This window comes from Erinaceus europaeus, chromosome 12 (assembly GCF_950295315.1).
Source record: "Erinaceus europaeus chromosome 12, mEriEur2.1, whole genome shotgun sequence".
NCBI lineage: Eukaryota > Metazoa > Chordata > Mammalia > Eulipotyphla > Erinaceidae > Erinaceus > Erinaceus europaeus.
Window position 1 is genome coordinate 45,212,378 of NC_080173.1, and position 15,261 is coordinate 45,227,638.

A 15,261-nucleotide genomic window follows, 5' to 3' on the forward strand; every position below is an offset into this window, starting at 1 on the left:
TCCTCTCTGTCTACATCTCCCCTCTCAATTTCTCTCTGGCCTATTAAAATAATAAAATAAAATAAATAAAAATGTACCTGATTCTGCCAGAACCCCCAGCCTTAGGTTCTTTGTAGAAAAGGTGAGGAGGAGAAAGAGGAAGCCAGCGGTTTTGGTGTGATACTATTTTTGACAGCCAGAGAAACAAGTATTCTGACCATATTCTAATTGAGGGTCGAGGCAAAATGAAATGGCTGTGGTTCTTGACCTCAGGGAATTTATAATCTGGGAATATTTACCTTTCTTGCTTTTGATTCAATTTCAGGACTCTTACCTGCAACCTTTCAAAGAAGAGAAAACAGATTACAGACAAATACTTAAATTTTGAAAAGAATTGTAAAACCTGAATTTTCATTGTTAACTGTTAATTTTGTGCCCTTGGGCAAATCAATCAACTTCTCTGATAATCTGTTTCTTCCTTCTTGGAGATATAGGCAAATAACATCTGCTCTCCCTGCCTCCCAGGACTGTGGGGTCATGCACTTTCTGTGTAGTGCCCTCTCCCCTATGTTTTAAATTCTGTTTATTTTAATATGAGAGAGAAACACAGGGAGAAAGATAGGCAGAACAATACATAGAGACTAGAGCACTGCTCAGCTCTGGTTAATGGTGGTGCCAGGAATTGAATCTGGGACCTCAGAGCTTCAGGTATGAAAGTCTTTTGCATAACAAGTATGCTATCTCCTTATCCCTCCCCTGAAGTTTTGACTGTTCCCTTCTCACTGCTTGGCACTTGTGCCCTCTCACCATCCTTTCTTCCCCTCCTCATAGGAAAGACACTGCAGAGCCCTTTTGGATCTCACCATGCCAGTGGCTGCCACCAACTCGGAGTCTGGTAAGAGGAGGATGAGGGCGTCAGTTGCTATCAGTGGCTGCCAGGGTGCCAGGCAGGGACTGGAGGCTGGGAAATAGCAGTCAGGCACTCACACTGCTCCCAGTAAGAACCACCCCCCACCCACCCACTGCTGTTCCCCCTTGCCACCCAGAAATTCCTACAAGCAGCTTCCCAGGTAATCTCTGCTGCATGAGGAGCATGCAGGTGCCCCAGGACAGGGCTGGAGACACAGTCAAATAACAGGGCTGGCACCTTTGTGTTCCTGAAATGAGACACTATTGCTAGGGGGCAGGTGAGCCTTGGAGGACAGCCTACAACAGTACAGCCTGGGGCTGAGCTGTGTGCCCTGTTCGAACAGTGCCTACCAGAGGGTGGGAGGGGCAGATGGAGTAGATCAGCATGTGCCAGAGAGGTATGGGTTCAGTGCTGGTGCACAGGAAGCTATACATGGGTAATGCCAGGTTGGAAACTGGACTTGGATCTGCAGGAGTCCTTAGAACAAGCTACCAGACAAGCTAGGAAACTGCAGAGCAAGCTGCTTGACATCTTAGAGCCCTTGTTGCTTCTTTAGTAGAGGGTGGTGGACATGAGGCTATGGCAACTAAGATGCTGCTTCATTAACCCTCTGGTCTGGAGTCTGTCAGTGCCCTTGCAGGAACTAGGTCTCCCCATTTGGAAAAGCAGGAAATGGCTAAGATCAGCATTCTTCATTTTCCTTGTCCTGGATTCCTTTGAGAATCTGATGACAGTGCTGGGCCCTCCCTCATCACAGACAAATGCTGTTTCACACAAAACCTGCATTTCTACCCCAAGGGTTCACGAATTCTCTAAGCACATCAGGAGTCAGAAACTCCCTGTGCTAGGGACTCTCTAAGGACCTAGCAATTGTGGGCTGCCCTGGTTCTGTGGCTTTTGTCTGGCTTTCCTCCTGCCTGGATGCCTCCTAGTCTAGGCCTTCCTAGGCTCCATGCCCTCTGGTACCTCTGGAGGTGTTCCAGGACTCCTCACATTTGAGAACCTGAACCAGGAAAGCAAAGACAGTTGTGAGTGCTCAGAGCCCAACTGTGACCCACTTGTTTTCCTCAACAGTCTCTTCTCTATGTATTGGAGGGACTGAACCATTGTCCTCTAACTCCTACAGCTTGGAGGGCTCAATACCTCCATCTACTTTCCAGCTGCCTGGGCCCCACTTTAAGCTGCTTAGGGGTTAATTAAGCCCATCCCTGAGCCTGTGATTAAAGGCCTGTCAATCTGGGCCTGCCCAGTAAGCCCATTAATGGCATTTGGCTGGGGTAGAAAGGGAGGAGAAGACCTGGCAGGCTGCTGCAGGTCACTTGATAGGAGCATAGTGGGATAAGGTGGGGGACAGGGCAGGGAGTAGGGCCACATGGGCATGAGTATGGAGCCTGCTTCCTCTGAGGGCTTGGGGTACCCACTCCAGTGGCTATTATGTTATGTTATGTTATGGGCTAATTCTGCCTTTCTACCTTCAAAAGAAGGGCAGGAGCAATTGTGTGGCATGTCTGTTTTCTTTTCAATAAAGAGGTGAGACTGAACAACTGCAAGCATTAGCTTTCCCCTAAGGTAGCCCCTTGTGCTTACCCTAGGCCAGACTGGCTTCTGGACTCCAGATTCTTTTTTTTTATATATGTCTTATATATTTTATATTTATATTTACATATGAAGAGAAGCAGAGACAATTAGAGAGGGAAGGGGGAGATAGGGAGATAGAGAGACTCTACCTGCAACACCAATTCACCGTGGGGACTGGGGAATTGAACCCAGGTTTTTGCTCACCACCAGCTGGCCCCCTCCAGATTTTAGTGGCTGGATATGCTCTTCTCATCCATGGTCATTGCATATCCTATAGGGCTGGCCCAGGCATCTGAGCCCTCTCCCCTCTTCCTTTTAGGGTGGTTTCTGCCTGGGGCTCTGCAGAAAGTGATGTTGGGGGGGATATATGGATGTGTTCCTCTTGTAGAGACTCCAAGTCTGCTAGATGGTGAGGTGCTATCCCAAGGGTGGGGATATTCAGGCAATGGTATGGACTGAGAGTATAGAGAACTTGACTCTTGGAGTCTCCAGAACTACAACTCGGCCCTCCGCTGCCCTCCTTCCTTTCTTTGAATGCAGGCTGGGATTGTGGACCTGTGTTCAGGTGAAGCTGTCCCTTTAAATCTCTCTTGCATCCTTGGGTTAAGGCCCTGTGTTCTCCACCTGCTGCCATGGCAACCAGGGGTGCCACTCCTCTGGGAGTGGTTGTCTGGTGGTAGCAGCAGCACCTGGTTTCTTGGGTACAGGGTCCCGGAGGAATGGAGACATTGGGCTTGAGTGTATCTGGAGTCTTTCTACCTGGTCTCACTGCATGAATGTGCCCCTTGCCTCCTTCCTCAATTCCAATGGTCCAGGGCTGATAGGGGGGCCATCTCCTTACTCAGTGGGGAGAGCTAAAGGAAGCTCTGGGATCAGGGCTTGCCCACAATGAAGATATGGCCCACCCTCACCTCAATTTCTTCTCCTCGACCTCTTCCCTGGTGACTGGGAGGCATTTGGAACTTGAGGTTTTTACCCCAAAACCGAAACAGTGGTACCACAGCCTCTTGGTAGAGATCTGAGAATTCTTGGGGCTTCTTTCCTACTAAGGGGACTAAGGGGATGATTGTTAAGGAAACTGGGGAGGGGACAGAGTAGAGGTCAGAGGGCACAAGGAGCAAGTGACACATTGCCACTGGGTGTACTAGAGGAAGGACTTTCAGAAGAGAGAGGGTGGGGATGAGATAAGGACAACCCCCCCTTATCCCTTGTCTCCCTTCCACCCCCCCAATCACACATTTACAGCAGGCTGAGAGGGTGGGAAAGAAGGGGGCAGTATTATCCTCTCTCCTGCTGAGCTTCTCTCAGCCTCTTCCTCCCCACCCCCATCGGTACTAAAGAGTGGGGGGGAGGAAAAAAAAAGAGTAGGGGGGTCTACCCGCCCCGCCTCTAGGATGAGTATTCTCTTTCCCCTAGCTCCACCTCCCGCCTCTTTCTCAGCCCCCTCCCCAGCTCCAGTCTGGGATTTAGCCAATCATCAAGGCAGGCAGGGCCTCTGAGCCTTGCTATTGGCGGGTGGCATGGAGGGCTTACCCCAGTCCCACCTTCTCCAGCTCCAGTCCCTCTGGCTGGGAAGGCAGCTGGAGCTGTGTGGAGGCTACTCCCGAAGAGCGCGGGCTGGGGTGCGGGAGGCCTGGGGGGTGCGGGAGGCCATGGCAGGCAGTCCAGGCAGCGGGGCCTCCTTGGAGGGGATATCCCTAGGCTCCTCTGAGGAAGCTGAGCTCCGGAGGGAAGGTAGGGGAAGGTGGAGGGGGAGGTGTGGGAGGGGGCTGGGAAGATGGCTTTGTGGAGGGGTTTGGGGCTCCTGGAGAGGGTGCTCTAGAAGTGGGTCTGGGGGTGTTCTCTACTCAGTCCCCCCAATATCCCTCCCCCCATAGCTGGTAGGCTGGGATGGCTGGCAGGGTCCCTGGATACCCTGGCAGGATGGGAGGGGTCCCTGCTCTGGCTCCTCCCTGACCAAGGCCCGGTCTGGGCAGGAGGAATCTCTAGAGCAGCCTTGGAGGTTACTTCTGGACTCTGTGTTTGTGTGTGTGGTAGGGGCTCTGGAGGAGGGGCAGGGTGGTAATCTATGAGTCCTGGAGTTGTTTCTGTCAGCCTCCTTCCTGGGAAGTGTGTGTGTGGGGGGTATGAGAGTGGTGAGAGGTGCCAGGGTCTGTATCCACCCTCTTCTTCCTCCATGCCTTTGGTGCTGTTATGCAGATGTAGGCGTGGGTGGCAGGGTGGCAGAGTAATGATACCTCCTGCCCATCTCTGCCCCCAGTTGGGCATATTTTACTTCTTTTTCTTTACTCAGAACCTGCCACAGCCTGGAGCTCCCACTTTGCCTGGTGGGTGAAGACAGCCTCCACCTTAGAGCTCTGAGCCCAGTACCAGGTGTCCTCATGTCCTTGGTTATGTCCTCTCCCAGGCTGAGGGCTTGCAGGTTGCTGGGATAACTTGATCCAAACTCTGCCCTTGGGTGTCAACAACCACTACAGATCTTGGGATGCCTCTTTTTCCAGCTTCTGCCAGTTTTCCTGGTCTCAGTTTTGGCATCTCATGTTCTATACTAATTTCCCAGAGGTTATAAAATCTGGAGATTAGTTTGTGTCTGGAGATTTAGCTGGATTATCTGAGCTAAAAGGCTGTAGACACTGTATAGTCCAACCTACCCATTTTACAGACAGGCAAGACTGAGTCTGGTGACTTGTGCCAATCATACAGAAGTAGTGCTGTGCCTTGTGCCATGTTAGTGGTGGTCCTGTCCTCCTGCCTGACTGCCTGCTTGATTGTAAACTTGCACAAAGGGACATACCCCAAATACTGTCACTTATCCCTTAGCACCTCAGGTATAGGGTTGAGTCCTAGGGGTCAGCCCATATAGGAACTGAGTGAGGAGCCTGTGGTCACTGGTTCAGGGGAGAACCTGGAATCTAACACCTGTCCCCCCCTTCACTTCCTGCTGACTGGCACCTCCCACCTGCCTGAGCTGGCATTAACTAGAGAAGAGAGAATAATAGATCAAGAAGTCATACCCCTGTTAGGGACCCTGCCCTAGGCATTCAAGGTATGGGAATGTGCTGGGCAGGAGGGAAGTGTCTGTGCTGGGACATGGGCAGGTGTCGCCACAGTTTGTTTTGGTCTCTAGTGATCAAATGTAACCCATGTGTCTCATAGTCTGCTCCTTCCCCCTAGCCATGCAGCAAGTTCTGGACAACCTGGGTTCCCTCCCCAATGCCACAGGGGCTGCGGAACTGGACCTGATCTTCCTTCGAGGCATTATGGAAAGTCCCATAGTAAGATCCCTGGCCAAGGTACAGTGTGGGGATCAGGGGGGGGCGGGTTTCAAGGAGGGCTGGAATGTTAGTCCATGGGAATGGGGTGCATTGCTTGGGAAACTTGGAAGGGAGCTTACATGAGCGCACTCACACAGTGATGAGTACAGTAACTGCTGTGGGGGAGGGACCCCTGGCTGGTGATTGTACAGACTCACTCATGTGCATGTGTGGCTGGACTTTGTTGACTGTAGAGGGTGTGCCAGGAGCATTTTGGGTAAGCAGGCTTGTGTGTTGTACTCTCCTGCTTATCTCTCTGCTCTTGGGCATTTTGAGCAGAGGCCTTTTTGAGTTCAGGTCAGAGGCAAACTCACTAAAAGAGAAAATTGTAAAATAATTGGTGATGGTAGGGACTGAGGCAGGTACACAAGGTAATTGGGGAGCATTATGGGCAGACGCCAAACCCACTCTCAGGTGGTCAGGGAAGACTTACTGGAAGAGGGGCCTTGAAGGATGAGAAGAAGGAGAGAGGGGAGGGCATTGTGGGTCTTGGGGAGAGCTTGAAGAGAAAAAGAGGTGAGACAGAGCCAGAAGTAGCCAGGGGACTGTGAGTATGAGTGTGAGGCTGGAGCTTCAGGTGTGAGACAGGCAGTGCAAATTGTGGGGGTCATTGCGGGTTGTGGAGAACAGTGGGGGCTGGCATTGTGCTCTCATCAGCTTGGAGTGGGGGAGGGTGTGAGGTTGGCTTGCAAATGTCTTGGAAGCATGGGGGGAGGGTGATGACTGGGAGTCATCACTGTAGTTACAGAAAAGCCAGGTTTGCCTTTAACCAGAGCTGTGATAGCAGGCTGTGAGGAAGGGGAAGATGAAGGAAATATTTAGGTAGGGGATTGGTGGTACTTGATGTGAGGGTGTGGAAGGTGAAAGGTGGGGGCTCTGAGCCATCTGGGATAGTGTAAAACTGTTGCCATCTTGAGGGAATGCTGTGGGGGGAGGGTGAGAGGAATGTGAGGAGGTATGTAGGAATAAGAACCCCCCCCCCCAAATGCAGGAGAGGTGACACTAATGTGTTGGAGGCAAGCCTGGGGGTTGTGGGGAATCACACCCAATTTCCCACATTTTCAAATCCTGCTCTTCTTCTGACTCCCAGCAAACACTGCCCCATCTGCCTTGAAAAATGTGGGAAATTGGGTGTGATTCCCCACAACCCCCAGGCTTGCCTCCAACACATTAGTGTCATCTCTCCTGCATTTGAGGGGGGAGGTTCAAGCAGTGACCAGAGACCAAGAGAGGGTACATCTCAAAACTAGGGAGCAGGATCAACCAGGATCTGGACTGTACAGAATGGCTACCCAATGGGTAAAGAGTGGTTCAGTCCAGAGGTGCAGAGAATAAAGGAGGCTTGTACTGGGCAGGGTCTCTGGAGGGCTGAGATGCAGGGCAGCATGAAGAGGCTTGGAGCATCTCCCCTGGGCCCTGAGATGGTGGGGAGGCCGTGGGGGGAACCAGAGAAAATGGAGACCACAGCACTGGGGGGATAGAAGGTCAGAGGGAGGGGAAAGATTTCCAAGAAGGATGGTTCTGGACAATGAAGTGACAATCTTGGGTGTGACTGCAGTTGATGAAAAGGTCAGGGTTATTAAATGGGTTCAGAAAAGAGGGAGGCAGTCCTGGCATCATGATGCAGGGTGGGGGGGGTGTTGGGCAGTGACAGAGGTAGCAGTGGTATAAGGAAATGAGTGATTCAACCAGGTGGTGTTTTTTTTTTTTTCCCAAAAAATTTATTTATTTATTTACTTAACTTATTTATGAGAAAAAACTGGAAGTTCCCTCTGGCACATGTGCTGCCAGGGATCCAATTGGGACCTCATGTTTGTGGGGTCAAACACTTTATCCACTGTGTCATCTCCCAGGTCACAAGTGGTGATTTTTTTTTTTTAAGTGGTGACTTTTTAACAACACATGATGGAAACTCCATCACAGGAAAGCAGTGGGCAGCCCTGCTATGAGGTATGGCCGGGGCTCAAGCCCCTCTAGAGAGAGAGACAGCTACTGCAGAATCAACATGTTTCTAGGATACAGCTCTGTCCCCTCCTTATTTTTTGAATGATGGAAGAACTGGGCAGGTTATTAACATGGAAAATAAAAGACTCAGGAAGGGTTAATAGTGGGAGGTTGTAGGGAAGAGACAGTTGAGAACTTGGGGAGGTTGGAGAGAGGCAGATTGCTTTCACTCAGTGTATTAAAAATAAAACAAGGGGAGAGGGCTGGGTGGTGGCATATCTGGTTGAGCTCACACATTATAATGCACAAGGACTTGGGTTCAAGTCCTGATCTCCACCTGCAGGGGGAAATACTTCACGAGTTGTGAAGCAGGTCTACAGGCATTTTCTCTTTCCTTATCTCTATCCACCACCCCCCATCAATTTCTTTTTGTCCTATCAGAGAAATAGAAGACAGAACAAAAACAAAAACAAAAAAAAAAAAAAGAAAAAATGGCCAGCAGAGGCAGTGAATTTGTAGTGCTGGCACTCAGCCCCAGTGATAACCCTGCTGGGGGAAAAACAACAACAGCAAAAAACAAAGAATTAGTTATGTTTCAAACAAATAGTGGATGTGAACTTTGTTCTTGATTCCCTGCTGTGTTCCAGTGCCTAGAACTGTGCCTGGCGTATGGTAGGTTCTCAGTGAAGATTGTTGAGTGGGTGAGGACAAGAGGGTAGGAGATAATATAATAGATTTCTGAGGTTCCATCTCCAGAATGTGAGTGCTAGCCATGTTCTCCTTAGTTCTCGTTTGTCTTTTCTTTTTCAGCACTGGGTCCTTGGACATGTATGATTTTACCACTCCCTGGATGATTTTTTTTATTGGAGGAATTAATAGCCTACAGTAGGCACAGTTGTTACAACTGTGCCTACTGTATGTAGTCTACTGCTCTACCCACTGGCTTGCTACATAGGTTTCTTTGTTGTTGCCACTGAGACTTCACTGTTACAGACTGGATGGCTAGAAGGACAGAGACAGAGATCAAGAGATACAGAGAGTCTCCTCTCCTCTCCTCTCCCGGATCAACTAGGAATACCAAAGGAGACCACCCGGACCGAAACAAGACAGGACTAGAATGACCACAGGAACCCAGTAAATCACTCGTGAGTACAAACACGCGTGGCTGGTGACAGAGAGGAGAGAGGGGCCTAAGGAGAGATTAAGTGGCTGCTAACAGTTCAACAGTTTATCAGTGGAGACACCACCTCCAGTCTGCTCCACAACAAGGGGACAGCTGAAGGGAGGAAAGGACTCCCCAGAGACTCACTAAGTGCAACTGTGAGTCTCCATTGCTACTACCCTCAGAATCTGGAGCAGCAACAGGGAGGGACACCAGGGGACAGAGATCTAACCGGGAAACTCAGGAGAAGACCTATACCTCGGTGGCATAGCTGAGGGGCTGTGAAAGTCTCTTTGCATAACCACTGGATTATCTCTGCCACACCCTGCTTTATCTCTTGGTCAGGAGTCAGTGATTAAGCCAAGAAGCCTATTGATAGTTTAAAAGCCCTCAGGCTCCCATAGCCTACAGGGAAAAAAAAAAAAGAGGCTTTTACACCACTGAGCTCCAACTCAGGGATTGAAAAAACTGTTAACATATATAAAATGGTTAAAACAACAAGAAAAAATATTGGAGACTCGAACCAAAACAAGAGTCCAGCTAAAACTCCTCCAGAGGGTGAAGCACAAAACAACAAGTTCAACATCCAAACATTAGCTAAGGAAATAATAATAGGAGTGAGTAAAGAATTTGAAAAAATTGTAATCAGAAATGCAGGAATAACAAATGAGAAAATGGAAGAAAATTCTAATTATCTCATGGTTATTAGAGAGCTGAAAGCTGAAATTGCTGAGCTAAGAAGGCAACTAGCTGAACAAGCTAAAACAGTATCAGAGCAAGGCAACAAAATAGATGAACTCCAGAAAGCAGTAGAGGGCAGAGAGAATAGAATCTATGAGGCTGAAGACAGAATTAGCAAGATTGAGGATGAATTAGAGACAACTAAAAAAGAAGTAAGAGATCTCAAAAAGAGATTAAGAGATGCTGAAAACAACAACAGAGTCCTATGGGATGACTTCAAAAGAAACAATATACGCATTATTGGCTTACCAGAGGAAGAAAGAGAAGGAGAGGAAGAAAGCATTCTCCAGGCCATAATAGCTGAAAATTTCTCTAGTTTAGACAACACCAAAGACATAAAGATTCAAGAAGCCCAGAGGGTCCCAAACAGAATTAACCCAGACCTAAAGACACCAAGACATGTCATACTTAGATTGGAAAGGAATAAGGATAAAGAAAGGATCCTCAAGGCTGCAAGAGAAAAACAAAGAGTCACCTACAAAGGAAAACCCCTAAGATTAGCAGCAGACTTCTCCATACAAACACTACAGGCCAGAAGAGAATGGCAAGATATCTATCGAGTGCTCAATGAGAAAGGCTTTCAGCCAAGAATACTATATCCTGCTAGATTGTCATTCAGACTAGATGGAAGCATCAAAACCTTCTCAGACAAACAACAGTTGAAGGAAGCAACCATCACCAAGCCTGCCCTGAAAGAAGTTCTGAAAGGTCTCCTATAAACAACCAGACCACCACAAATAGGACATATATCAAAATACTCTAAAACTCTACAAGAATGGCGTTAAAATATCTTCAATCTTTGATATCAATAAATGTCAATGGCCTGAATTCACCTATTAAAAGACACAGAGTAGGAAGATGGATCAGAAAACACAACCCAACAATATGTTGTCTACAGGAAACTCACCTAACTCAACAAGACAAACACAGACTTAAAGTGAAAGGATGGAAAACTATCATACAAGCCAATGGCCCACAAAAAAGGGCAGGAACAGCTATTCTCATATCTGACATGATAGACTTTAAAATAGATAAGATTAAAAAAGATAGGAATGGACACTACTTAATGCTCAGAGGATCAGTCAATCAAGAGGACTTAACAATTATTAATATCTATGCACCCAATGAGAAGCCATCTAAATACATCAAGCTTCTACTGAAAGAGCTACAGCAATATATTAAATGGACCTACCCTATGACCCTGCAATTCCCCTCCTGGGGATATATCCTAAGGAACCCAACACATCCATCCAAAGAGATCTGTATACACATATGTTCTTGGCAGCACAATTTGTAATAGCCAAAACTTGGAAGCAACCCAGGTGTCCAACAACAGATGAGTGGCTGAGCAAGTTGTGGTATATATACACAATGGAATACTACTCAGCTGTAAAAAATGGTGACTTGGATGGACCTTGAAAAAATCATGTTGAGTGAAATAAGTCAGAAAGTGAAGGATGAATATGGGATGATCTCACTCTCAGGCCGAAGTTGAAAAACAAGATTAGAAAAGAAAACACAAGTCGAACCTGAAATGGAATTGGAGTATTACACCAAAGTAAAAGACTCTGGGGTGGGTGGGTGGGTGGGTAGAATACAGGTCCATGAAAAATGATGTATGAAATAGTGGGGGTTGTATTGTTAAATGGGAATCTGGGGAATGTTATGCATGTACAAACTACTGTATTTACTGTTGAATGTAAAGCATTAATTCCCCAATAAAGAAATAAATTTATTTAAAAAAAAAAAAGAGATACAGAGAAAGACTCTCTAACACCAAAGTTTCCCTTCCTTCCTTCCTTCCTTCCTTCCTTCCTTCCTTCCTTCCTTCCTTCCTTCCTGGCCTGAGCAACATACCCGTGTTTGAAATTTGCATATGGAGTGATAGTGTAAGCTGTTTAGGGTTTTGTGGGTTCTAGTTGGTTTAAACAGTGTGGCTGTTGGCATATATAGGTAACTGGATAGATGGAAGCATGTGGTTGAAGCCCATGTCTTTAGTGTGCTGCTGCTGACTTCCTCTACTGAACTCAGTGTGCAGCAAATACCCCCCTGCCATCTGTCCCTATGCTGATGGGGATGTCTCTAGGGTGGACACCTGGCTGTGATGTTGCTGAGTCCACAGACTGCACCTCAACCTCTGGAAGCTTCCACTGCTGATCTCAGAGCTGGAGTTCTTGGACCATGGCAGCCCTGGGTCACATTAGTTATGGGGTTTACATGAGATGGGTGAAAGTGGGAGGGACTATCATGGTGGCAGCCCATTTCAAAGCCTGTGCATCCCCAACTTTTTTGTGTATGCCAGCTCGGTGGTGATGGGGTTGCTGACTGGCTCTGTTGTCATTCAGTCTTTTAGCCACCTGTCATCTGTTCAACTGACCACTTCTGCATGCTCACTAAGTACCAGGCGCCATGCTTGGCCCATGGCAGCAAACTGTCAGATAGTCTCTTGTTCTTGAATAGAGCCCAAGTCTGTTCACTTCTTACTGTGTCCCCATTCTGGCACTTCACAGTCCAGCTTCACTGAGACCCTAACAACATGCAGTGTCAGACTGTGAGTAAACTTCCACCTACAGTAGTGTCTGTGGGGTTAGGGTTAGAAGTGTCCCCTAGAAATTCTTAGTGTGCGTCCAGATGCATGTAGCATAATAGGTGGGCTGAATGGTGGCTCACCTGGTAGAACAAAGGTGTTTTCATACTCAAGGACTTGGGTTCAACTCCTGCTTCCCAGTTGTAGGTGGGGAGCTTCATGAGCAGTAAAGCATTGTAGGCAGATCTCCACTGTGTCTCTTTCTCCCTCTTTACCTCTCTCTACCTCTTGCCCTCTATAAAAAAAGTAAAGGAAGGAAAAGAAAGAAAGAAAGAAAGAAAGACAAAAGACAGCTCTGCACAACCATAAGCCAGAGCTGAGCAGTGCTCTGGACTTTCTCTATCTTTCTCATAAAATAAATAAATGGAGGGTTGGTGGTAGTGCAGCAGGTTAAGCGCAGGTGGCATGAAGCACAGGGACCCGCCTAAAGATTTCGGTTTGAGCCCCCAGCTCCCCACCTGCAGGGAGAGGTCACTTCACAAGTGGTGAAGCAGGTCTGCAGGTGTCTATCTTTCTTTCCCCCTCTCTGTCTCCCCTTTCTCTTTTGATTTCTTCCTGTCCTATCCAACAACGACAACATCAATGACAACAATAACGACAACAAGGGCAACAAAATGGGGAAAAATGGCCTCCAGGAGCAGTGGATTCATAATGTAGGCACTGAGCCCTAACAATAACCTTGGAGGCAAAATAATTAAATAAATAAAAAGTAAACAAACAAACAAACAACTTATATTTTAAAAAGTAGTAAAAGGTGGTCGGGCGGTGGTGCACCAGGTTAAGTACACATAGTGCGAAGTGCAAGGACTGTGCAAGGATCCCAGTTTGCACTCTGGGCTCCCCACCTGCAGGGAAGGTTGCTTCACAAACAGTGAAGCAGGTCTGCAGATGTCTATCTTTCTCTCCCCCCCTGCCCTCCCCTCCTCTCTCGATTTCTCTCTGTCCTATCCAACAACAATAGCAGCAATAATAACAACAATAACAGCAACAACAATGGAGAAAAGATGGCCACCAGGAGCAGTGGATTTGTAGTGCAGGTTATCCAGTGATAATCCTGGAGGCAAAAACAAAAACAAAAACAAAACAGTAAAAGAAATGTGTGGGCATTTCTTCCACTATGAGATCTAGTGAGAGGCCATGGGCTAAGGGAAGCTGAAACTCCTCTCTATCTAGCTGTAAAACAGATAGGAAGTGAATGTCTATAAGGGTCTGCCTGAGCTCATTAAAAGTCCCTCCCACCCCTGTGTGTGACCCCTTTCAATGTCTCTTTGTCATCACTACCATCATGTAGTCTTTCCGCTCTTCAGTTTGACTGTGACCATGTGACTTGCAATGGCCTGTGGGATTTCTTCTTACCTATTTTATTTTATCTTTTTAGGGGTTTCTTATTTTAATTAAATTAACCTTATTTATTTTAATGAAAGAGAGATACAGATAGATAGATAGATAGATAGATAGATAGATAGATAGATAGATAGACAGACTTACATACATCAGAGTACTGCTCAACTCTTGCTTATGGTGATGTTAGGGATTGAACCTGGATCAGAATTTCAAGCACAAGTCCTTTGTGTAGTCAGTATATTATCTCACCCATTTTAATTACTATGTATACACAGATAAATTTCTTTCTTTTTAAAAATACTTATTTATGGGAGACAGGTGGTAGCGTAGCAGGTTAAGTGCACATGGCGCAAACCACAAGGACCGGCATAAGGATCCCGGTTTGAGCCCCCGGCTCCCCACCTGCAGGGGAGTCGCTTCACAGGCGGTGGAGCAGGTCTGCAGGTGTCTGTCTTTCTCTCCCCCTCTCTGTCTTCCCCTCCTCTCTCCATTTCTCTCTGTCCTACCCAACAACGACATCAACAAAAATAACTACAACAACAATAAAAACAACAAGAGCAATAAAAAGGAAATAAATAAATAAATATTTTAAAATTAAAATAAATAAATAAAATCTTTAAAAATCTTTATTTATTTAAATTAAAGAGAGAGGAGAGAAAGAAATAGAGCATCAGTCTGGCACATGTGATGCCAGTGGCAGAACTCATACTTTGAAGTCCAAAACTCTTGTCACTGAACCATCTCCCGGGCTGTTGGACAAAAAAGTTGCTAATCATCTAGTAGACACTGTATTTTGATCTATGATCCAGTTACAAAAATAGGGTTCACCTGCTAGAGGAGCCTGGAAACCCACAGGAAGGAAGCCCATTTGAATTGCATGGGCTAGTAGTTACCGCCTGCCCACATCTGTGTGGAGCTGGTCTTCCCCCACCTCTTGGGGATTTGGCTGACAGTGTGGGAGGAGCAAGGCCTGAGAGAACAAGTCAGAAAGTGGAAATTCTGAAGGGAATCCAAAGCTGACAGGCAGATCATAAATCTGGAGTGTTGGCTATAGACAGCAGGTGGCTGTGTAGATGAGTAGGTGGGTGGATCTGGGAAAACTGACACAGAAGCAGCAGCAAGTGTTCCAACAACAGGCAGAGTCAGCATGAGGAGTCCAAGACAGCTGTCATTCAGACAACCAGGGGGCCTAGGGTGACAACTCAGTGGTCAAGCACAGGGCTTGCAAAGCTTGAGCCCCCAGATTCGATCCCAGAGCTGAGCAGTTCTCTAGTCTCTATCTTTTTTCTCATTAAAACAAGAAAATAAAGAAAAGAAGAAAAAGAAAGAAATCTAGGCTACCCATTATCGGGGGGACATCATTAATTGGGAGACCTGTGCACCAATCCATACGGGGTGAAGAGGCAAACACACAGGGGATTGACTGGTCGGCTGTGTGACTTTAATGTCTGTCATTTCTTCTGAGGACATGTGGAGATAGTGGTGCCTATCTCTTAGAATTAAGGGAGGCCATGAATGTGCATTAAAAAAAATTATTTATTCTCTTTTGTTGCCCTTGTTGTTTTATTGTTGTAGTTATTATTATTGCTGTTCCTGATGCCACCGTTGTTGGATAGGACAGAGCAATGGAGCGGAGGGGAAGACAGAGAGGGGGAGAGAAAGATAGACACCTGCAGACCTGCTTCATTGCTTGTGAAGTGAC

At 47.1% G+C, this 15,261-nt stretch overlaps 1 protein-coding gene across 7 annotated transcripts in view; it reads left to right on the top strand.

Annotated features, from left to right (window-relative positions):
- The window catches only part of MPP2 (MAGUK p55 scaffold protein 2), a 32,172-nt gene that overhangs the window by 2,941 nt on the left and 13,970 nt on the right, over nucleotides 1–15,261 (top strand). For 5 of the 7 annotated variants that reach the window (XM_060203413.1, XM_016192006.2, XM_060203414.1 and 2 more), the window contains 2 exons: nucleotides 811–874; nucleotides 5,642–5,760. In XM_060203413.1, coding sequence (XP_060059396.1) covers nucleotides 844–874; nucleotides 5,642–5,760 — 150 coding nt within the window. In that variant the 5' untranslated portion in view covers nucleotides 811–843. Of the gene's footprint in view, nucleotides 1–304; nucleotides 688–810; nucleotides 875–4,085; nucleotides 4,202–5,641; nucleotides 5,761–15,261 lie in introns of those variants that run through there. The other 2 variants (XM_016192007.2, XM_007531837.3) reach the window with 2 other exon arrangements.